General features: G+C 37.2%; 6 protein-coding genes across 6 annotated transcripts; 2 read left to right on the top strand and 4 right to left on the bottom strand.

The window, feature by feature from the left end:
* Positions 1-447: 447 nt before the first annotated feature.
* On the top strand, positions 448-627 carry AC631_03797 (uncharacterized protein; the record flags this gene model as incomplete). Its single annotated transcript, XM_015612626.1, has 1 exon — positions 448-627. One exon carries the CDS (start codon positions 448-450, stop codon positions 625-627), a length of 180 nt encoding a protein of 59 aa, XP_015466572.1.
* A 421-nt stretch (positions 628-1048) lies between these two features.
* On the top strand, positions 1049-1768 carry AC631_03796 (uncharacterized protein; the record flags this gene model as incomplete). The annotated part of the gene is made up of 1 exon (XM_015612625.1): positions 1049-1768. One exon carries the CDS (start codon positions 1049-1051, stop codon positions 1766-1768), a length of 720 nt encoding a protein of 239 aa, XP_015466571.1.
* Positions 1769-2555: 787 nt separating this feature from the next.
* On the bottom strand, positions 2556-2936 carry AC631_03795 (VOC family protein; the record flags this gene model as incomplete). The annotated part of the gene is made up of 1 exon (XM_015612624.1): positions 2556-2936. The coding sequence occupies one exon, from the start codon at positions 2934-2936 to the stop codon at positions 2556-2558; it is 381 nt and encodes a 126-aa protein (XP_015466570.1).
* A 524-nt stretch (positions 2937-3460) lies between these two features.
* Positions 3461-4762, bottom strand: CUE5 (ubiquitin-binding protein; the record flags this gene model as incomplete). The annotated part of the gene is made up of 1 exon (XM_015612623.1): positions 3461-4762. One exon carries the CDS (start codon positions 4760-4762, stop codon positions 3461-3463), a length of 1302 nt encoding a protein of 433 aa, XP_015466569.1.
* Positions 4763-5491: 729 nt separating this feature from the next.
* On the bottom strand, positions 5492-5841 carry AC631_03793 (uncharacterized protein; the record flags this gene model as incomplete). Its single annotated transcript, XM_015612622.1, has 2 exons — positions 5492-5718; positions 5814-5841. The coding sequence occupies 2 exons, from the start codon at positions 5839-5841 to the stop codon at positions 5492-5494; spliced, it is 255 nt and encodes an 84-aa protein (XP_015466568.1).
* Positions 5842-6534: 693 nt separating this feature from the next.
* Positions 6535-6847, bottom strand: AC631_03792 (uncharacterized protein; the record flags this gene model as incomplete). Its single annotated transcript, XM_015612621.1, has 2 exons — positions 6535-6716; positions 6811-6847. 2 exons carry the CDS (start codon positions 6845-6847, stop codon positions 6535-6537), a joined length of 219 nt encoding a protein of 72 aa, XP_015466567.1.
* Between the last annotated feature and the right edge of the window lie 2201 nt (positions 6848-9048).

Here is a 9048-nt window from a genome sequence, read left to right as displayed (position 1 = left end):
TGCCAGCTATTGCTCCTTCACCTCCCCAAACCATGATATTTCCAATCTGTCGGGTTGGCTGCAAACGCAACAGCCTTGATAATTATCTGGTTGTCGTTCATAGAAGGAAAATCAGCTTCGGCCACTCCGTACTGACCCTACTTTTTAGTGTTAGCTTACTAATTCATTGTGCAACCGAGAAATATTCCACATACAGATTGTTTATGGTACAATAATCAGCAATTAGCTCAGTGCGTGAAGATGGGGAACGTTAGTAATCAATTTATCCAGGCCCAAACATGAATATAATTCCTTGTAATTTCATGTAATGTAAGATAATAGAAGTTTTTAACTAATAGAGTACTAAATACGTTATGAGTCAAATTAACAATGCTGCTATCCTTTCTGGATCTTTTGATAAAGGTCAATTGACTGAAATTGGCGAAATTGCTTATCCAAAAATCAACGATGACACGACCAACATGCCAACATGACCAACATGAACAAATATGGATGCAAACATTCTATGCTTCTGCTAGATCTACTTTCGACCCTTACGTCACAATCCCTACACCACATCCTACACCACATCCTACACCAACTCCTACACCAACTCCTACAGCCCCTACTCGCGCCATGCCATCTTAACACGTCACCGGTTCGAACCACCAACCCCTATTCCACGCCAAACAGCAACAATACCACACCATACAATAGTATGGTCGCGCCGACAATACCGCCATTACCCGCCCTTGTGAAATGATTATGTAATAAAATGATACGCATCAGGTTTTTCGACAACTTATAGTTGCCACCCTTGCCAATACAGAACAACCCTCCTTATCTTGAAAACTATACTTGTTCTTTCACATTTAATATTCTTATTTTTCGTTAAGAATATACAAGTAGGTTCTATACGTAATACAATTGTTGGTATCCTTCATTGGCATTTACCAAGTATATTATCGAAAGTTTTTAAAAGAGCAACTAGCATATATTTTCACGGAGTCTGTGAGTTTACCGCCCAATACCGGACCTGTACAAGAATAGTTGGAAATTCAAATTCAATATGGCAGCTAGTTTGGCGGAAGTAAAGGTCAATAAGAGAAGTATCGGGGAGTTGGAGGACATAACCAACAACGATGGGTACCATAATAATAAGAAGATGAAGATGAACATGAATTTCAAAAGCATGTATTTCAAGAACGAGGGCGAGGAGAGGAAGCGTCCGCAACAACAGAGGTCGCCATCGCCGTCGGACATGTCTTCGTCGTCGCCCACGAAGCCGAGGTCGAAGTCTGTGACGTTTGAGTTGTCGCAAAACAAGCAATACGAGAACTCGCCGCTTTTGACGCCGAAAGACGACGACGACGACTATAACGACGGCGTGGAAGGGACTGAGGATGTGGGCCAGGTGGAGGCATCAAACGAGACGCAGAATGAGAATCCTGGAGCACGGTTGGGCACCAACTGTGATTATCTCGCGTTGACATCCTCGTTGCGCTTGTTAAACACCAACAAGGGCAAGATTGAAAGGGAAATCGTGGACTTATCTCAGATGTTGGACTTCCACACCAAAAACTCCGATAAAGGAGAAATAATTGACTTTTTCTCGAAGTTGGTTGATAACAAATTGAATTTGCCCCAGCAAAACAAGATTTTGAGATGCCCATTAATCGACTGGTCCAAGTACCACAATGGCTTGACCAACGTAAGTAAAGAGAGTTTTGAAGCTTGCTCAAACGAAAAACTGTTGTTCAGAACTCTCAACTTGTTTAATTCAAAATAATTTATTTTCCGTCTAAGGAGAGAACAGATATAGAGTTGATTTTTGTTGTGTGATTATGAATTGTTTGTCTTGTTTGTTTTACTGCTTATGAGTTGTTTGTTTATGGATATTATATGATGTCATTGGATATCATGGATGTTTTTTTGGAGGTTGCTATATGATGTATTGCAGCCACAACCATACTCTGGTTTCATTTCATTTGGTCGCTGCACTCTATGTAGCTTCTTTTTTAAGTAATGCTTTTCATTTTGCGTTGAAATTTGGTTTGGTCAGTTGATTTGGTTCGTTTTGTTTATTGTTTGTTGTTTGTTGTTTGTTGTTTGCCGTTTGTTGTTTGCCGTTTGCCGTTTGTCGTTTGTCGTTTGTCGTTTGTCGTTTGTTTGTTGGTTTTTGTTCCGTTGCTTGATTTAAGTTCACTCATTTTATTCCAAAGCAGTGCCTTTTATTTCGTCTATCAAAATTATCAGTTTATGTATTTCTTTTCTATTACCCTATGTATATAGTTCAATTCAAAAATTACAATAAAAAATTTGGCTAATTGGTTCTAAATGTAGTCCTTTTATATCGCACCCTAATGGTCTTATACTTACTACATTAGGCTACCTTAAAAATGTGTGTATTATATTTATCCTTTACATAACCAACCCATTTAAGACAATTGCTTTGTTCTAGTATCATGATTGGGAATTGAAGCACGATTGTCTAAGTAAGTTTTCTTTCTCTGATCTGATAACCTAGGAATTAAATATTGTACAAAACATACATCTTTTTCATTTATCTCTTTATATTAATCATAATTAGATAATTCTATTAAGTTTGAATCAGGATCACGAATGTACAAAGAAGTAATACTTCCAACTGCTCCTGTTCTTTTGACTGGGCCTTCTATTATTGCAACACTATTTTTTCTCAAATGGCTTGCAACCTCCTCAAGCAGAGTACTCACTACAAAACAGAGGTCTGCAGAACCCGGAACTGGATGGCATGCTTTGGGTTCGAATTCGTGTCCATATTCATGCAAGTTTATCTTCTGCTGTCCAAATCGAAGTGCCTTCCGATTACCTTTAAACAGTTCTACTTGCATACCAAGGACACATGTATAGAATCTGATTGATGATTCAATATTCTTAACAGTAAGAACCAAATGATCCAAAGATTTAATATTCATCGTATTGTAGTTTTAACTTGTAATTATTTCAATGCTAACAGTATAGTGGATCATTGTAAAATGGAGTTTTCACACTCACAAGCCTCGTTTAGGAATTGAGAGCAGAATTCGGTTGACTCATATCCATTGAGGTTTAATTCGTATTAAATAGTCGATAATCAGAATAATATGAGAACATTGGTACTCAATTGCTAATTTGAACTACCATAAACTCGACACTTTTTTTATCTCAGTCGAAGAAATAAATAGTTACTAAATGCAAGCGATAAGAATATATGTAAACTAAAAAACTAGATAAAATTACAGTCATTTCTGAGAACACTATTTCATATTAAATTCAAGTAGTGATACAGACATTTGCATTGGTGGAATATCTAATCGACAATTCAAACACTTACAGACCGCTAGCCCACTTATAAATGTATCCTATTTATATCAATGGACCTTAATAATCTTAGAACATTAGATTGAATTTGAAACAGTCTATTGTAAAAACCTATTCATTCATACGAGATAGGTATCACTCAGGATGATTGCTTTGTCTTCTTTGTATCATAACTTGTTACACCAGTATCTTCATCTTCGCTGTCAGTAACTAAAAATGCGTCTGAATTAACGGGTACGTCTGAGTTTAAAGGTTGCCACTTCTTGTTCGAATCGATATAACTGTCAGACTGGGTCGATTTCTCCCTATTTGCTAGATCTCCTTGACGTTTAGGTAACGAAGGTGCATCTTGTTCGTCTTCATCGTTATCCTTTAAGTTAATTTGACTATGCAAATCGTTCGAAATAATACGTGGATCTTCATCAAAAGTATTTTTCTTGCTCTGCTTTGTAAACGACGATCCACCCAATGCACCAAAGAGCTTAGGATTTTGCGATTGCGATTCCTTTGATTGTATGGCATCATCAGTTGGTTCCTGAAATTTCTTAGCTAAACCACTGACCCAACCATTCAACGTGGTTCTAGCTTCTTCGAATCCCTGGGAAAAACTCTCCTTAATTTGGCCAAACTCGTCAACACTATCGTCGTCTGCGTCCTCTGGTTGAGATTGTTGTCTTCTTCTTCTTCTCTCACGATCACGATCATGATGCTGGGCCCTTCTTCTCTTGTCCTCGAGCTCGAATTCTTTCTGCAACTTTCTTGCTAATAATTCATCATCAGTCAATGTATTCTTCTGGGTGTGCACTGGTTTACTTGGTACTGGTGGAGCCGGTTCTGGAATTTCTGCCTCAACAGAAGGATCAGAGATATATAACAACGCATTGAAAGCCGGATCTGGGTTACCTTGAGATGCAATCAAAACTGCAGTAATAATCTTCTCCTCGATGTTGGGGAACGCATCTTTCAAGTCCTGCTTAATTTGTGTTAATGGTGAAATTGGTCTTGGAGGTGGAGCTGGTGCATCTTCTTCTACATAATTTCCCTTGGCAGTTTGACTGCCCTGCTTTTTATCATCTTTGGTACTAACATCGTCATTTTTATCAGTATCGTCTTTCTTGTCTGCAACTTCCTTCTTATCGACACTGATTGCTGCAGAGCTATCAGTGGCGTTGATTTCACTCTTTTTATCACTAACTTCGGCACTTTCCTCTTTTTTATCGGTCACTTCAGTAGATTCCTTGCTCTTTTCTTCATTTTCTGAGGTTTCTGTAGCATTAGTCTTCGCTCCACCAATTTCTGTTTTGTCTGCTTCATCCTTCACTTCGGTCTCTACTCCCTTCGAATCTTTCAATTTATCAGCAACTTCTTCAATTGAATTAACTGGTTCTGAAGAGACAACATTCAATGTATCTCCTGTCGATTTAATGTTTTTCTTTGCCATATTCTTAGTTGTTATATGTTAAGCAATTATATGGTTGATTAGCTCCTTCTTAACCTAGGTATAATCGTAGATATTGGTGTAATATAATTTACTTAGATAACGCGTATTTTTCAGTACTAAACATCATCACCTATATTTTAGTCGAAGGAACCCATAAAATTTTTATGTTTTAGTTTTCTTTCTTTGATAGTATTTATAATTAACTCCGAAGATTAGCTAGAGCTTTATATTACTTTCTTCAATTAGTATAAAGTGTGGACAGCGGAGACATAACAAGACAATAGTCGGTACTTATAATTCAAATCTAGCCTTTCCGGGTTAGAGTTTTTACGTGCTTAAAGCTAGGCTTTAAGGATATAAATTATAGGTTCTACAATTGAATAATGTAGTCTAGTTAGATACCATAGCTTACGTAGAGATGTAGTTGATCACGAACAATATTCAATTCGTAATAGTCGTTCTAATAATTTTATTATGAATGAATATCTAAGATATAATAATATAAACAAAAAGGTGATTAAGATAGTGACTTTGAATTCATAAAGATAATATAAACGGCGAAATGATACAGCTTATGTATGCTTCTCGATATGAATTTATGTATATTGTAGCCTGAGGCTATCGTGGTGAGATTAATGGCATAATAATGATCGTAACTTTTTCAATAGCGAACATACTGTCCTGACAAGTCCATGCAATTACTATCGTCGTCCATTAATGAATGCTTGCTTATTGTAATTCTGCTCTTCTCTTTTCTTTTGCTTGTTCTAATTCCTTTTGTCTTCTTATGAAATCCAAGTTTTCACACTCTTCCCAAGCATGTTTATCGTGCTTACAGTCAACAGACGAGTTGGCAGATTGTCTCTTAAGACATATGTGGTAAAGAGCAAAGTTAGCAGCACATCTATCTCTCCAACGCAATGGAACCTTATACTTTTGTAAATCTTCTTCAGAAACTATGATGATGTTAATATGGTGTCAAGATTGGAAAACAAACCAAATCAAGAAAATATTTTCTTCTCTTTGGATAGCGGAGCTTTTCTATACATACGAAGTGGTGGGAATTCAGTAACTGTCATATTGTTTATAGATTGGTTAATATTAAATACTGTAGTTGTACTATTGAATTTTTTATGGTAAGTAAATTTTATTCATCCTTATAGGCCAGTCAATAAGTTACACAAAATCCCCAAGAAAGTCTTAATATCTCTACACCATGTACTAAGGTACATCTTTGCTACTTATAATGAATCTTTGACTTCAATTATGTATATTATAAACTATGTAGTTCTTTGTAGGCTAGTGGTATGACCAAATGGTTGAAAAAAAAATAATGTTTAGAAAGAAAATTGCAAAATATAATTATTGTAGGCAAAACCAACCACGATGATACAGATTGAGTGTATTCAATGGCATACACTACAACACGTATATTAAGGGCCATAATCCATTTGGACAGAACTGTGCGGTTGTATTAACACTTATGGGATAATCCACCTCCAATACATATATTCAGCACGAAGTATGGTGAAATTAAAAAACCAATGGAAAATACATGTGCCATACAATTAAAATGTACCACAGCTTAAAAAACTTTAAAATGTATCTATCGTTATCGTGATAGTGAAAAATAACGGTCTTAAATTCCGATATGCAACCTCAAATTATAAACATACTAATCGTCTCTCTTGTTATTTCTTTGTACTTTCTTCTTTTCCCCATCTCTCTCATATTCTCCCTCTCTCGATCTATCGTATGCAATCTCCAACGTCTTATTTGTGACTTTCGAGTCTTTCTTTCAATGCTAAATATTGGCACTTGTAGAACTCATCCTTTGGCTTATTACAATATGATGTTCCCTTATCAAGACACTTATAGTAGTTAATCAAATGCGCAGCACAATGGTCCCTATGAAGGAATGGCACGTCATGGTCATCTAATTCTTTTTGGGATGCTATAATTGTTAGTATAGTTCTTGAATTCTTCTAGGTCGTTTTAACAACGCAACTATTCCAAGCTCTCCGAGTTATCTAAATATAAAAACATACGAATTGGAGGATATTCATATTTTTCGGCGGCAGTCATCTTGTCTGTTGCTTCTATGCGTGATTTGACGGGTTATGGACTAGTTTTAAATGGTATATCTATTGAATAGTAAATTGAGATGATTCTATTGGCGATCGAACGGAAAAAAATCATTGCTTATGTAAGCGTGTGTATAACCAAAAAAAGACAAGACGTATCGAAAAAAAGAATGCCGGTCCCAGGAATCGAACTTGGGTTTCATCGGCCACAACGATGTGTACTGACCACTATACTAGACCGGCAGATTATTGTTGAAGTACCTAAACATACTTGTACATATATATACCATGCTCTTCGGCGGCAATTTAACACAACATGCATGCCAACAACACGATCGATGCATTAGGCGAGGAAATGGAGAACATGATAGACGTATGTTACACTTAAATAAGCGATGATGAGGCCACCAATTGTAAGACACATAGAAACATTGCCAATCTAGGACCACTAGGTGCTAACTTAAGGCGCAAGATGGTGCCCAGAAACAGTGTTCTGCTGCGGCAAACAAATTGCCGTCTGACCAACATCCCAATAGGCGGTGTAAAACCAGCATTGTTAGCCGGGTTGAAATTTGATCAAGACTGGAAACAAACTGAATGAAGATATAATTGTATTTTAACAAAAAGTACGACAATAAAGAGATCAAAGCAATATTTTCTCTACAGCAATTTTTATTGAAATTGTTATCAACGCAACCATTCATAACAGGTGAGCATACAAATCATAACTCGAGCACAGGCTGGAGCAAAAGCGCAAGTGCAGGTGCACTTTGTAATTCGTAAATATGAAGGTATTGCGCTTGATACAACGTTGTATACGAGTCCTTCGATAGAGATTACTATTGCAACATCAAAGTACCTCGGTGGGTTTTCTTGATTCCGCAGGGCCGCCAAATTGTATTTCATGCAAAACTAACCTTAAAACTACATAGAATTACGACGGCATGGCACTAGCCAAAATCGCAGTTTTTTATTCTAGTATCGTGCAGAATATGCATAGACCCGTACATTCGAATGATTGTTCGATGCGCATGAAATTTTTCAATCGGACGGGTATGCAACCGGCTAATACCCAATACAGGGTGGTTTCAGACGATCAGACTTGCATGGGAGGGGTTGGGGTCTGGAATTGGTCTGACAATTTTAGTAAACAATACATCGTCACCTTGTCAACCTTAGCTTATAGCACATGAATGTAATAAACTACCACTACTTATATGAATTTACCTTGTTAAAAAATGTCAACCTCGACAAGATTGTTCTGAACGGACATATATGCACGTGAAAATTGCTAGTCCCACACTTCGGGAGAAGTTCGATCTTGCACCCTTTGTTCCGAGCAATACTATTCATATATTCTCCTGATTGCAAATGCTTACAAACACAGGTTTTACCTAAAAATCAGATGAATTCTTCTGGGTAATGCCTGTATTACTGTATTAGCAATCCATCTACCTAATGCTTATCTCCTAACTCCGGTCGCACTTTTCAAAGTGCGTATTTTTCATTGCCCAACCGCTTGCAACATTACACTTGAGATAATTTATCTTGCTCGCCTAACTCTAATGATCCTTTCTAGACTTGCGATTATCCAACTTCCTCCTTGCATTGTATTTCTGAAATGGAGAAAAGAAGAAGGGAAGTTGTTCAAGCACTATGCAGTTTTGGTATATTCTACGCAGATTCGTGCGTATTGATGCTCGGATGGAAGCCTGTTGCGCAAATCTCAGTATAAATAGATACAATCATGACACAAATTAGCCACTCTGCATTACGACACCACACGGATTTATCGTCGATAGATGCAAATGATGAGATGTAGGTCCTGGAACAGCAAGTAACAGCAATAACCGTGTACGAAGACGCCCACCAGCATGTTCTCCCTGTGGACAAGTTAATTTTTGTATTATCTTGTGATTTGAGGGACATTTGATGTGCCCAAAAAAATGGCCAGAACTCGCCCGGAAGTTTCTTTTCTCTGATTCATCACTTACATGCTAAGGTTTGGTTTGCTAACATAAAAACAAACCCCTAAGCGATATCTTCATTCGAGCAAGTCAGATACGCGCTCTACATCTCTTATGCATATGTATAACGCGCCTTAGGATCCTCTTACATATTTACTAGGTCAGCAAAAAATTTTCTATTTTCGTCAAACGAATGCCTTCCATTTTCTTTACGGCTACTAAGAGGCAATTAAGG

Source organism: Debaryomyces fabryi (genome assembly GCF_001447935.2).
Source record: "Debaryomyces fabryi strain CBS 789 chromosome Unknown contig00087, whole genome shotgun sequence".
Classification (NCBI taxonomy): domain Eukaryota; kingdom Fungi; phylum Ascomycota; class Pichiomycetes; order Serinales; family Debaryomycetaceae; genus Debaryomyces; species Debaryomyces fabryi.
This window is presented reverse-complemented; position numbering and strand designations above follow the sequence as displayed.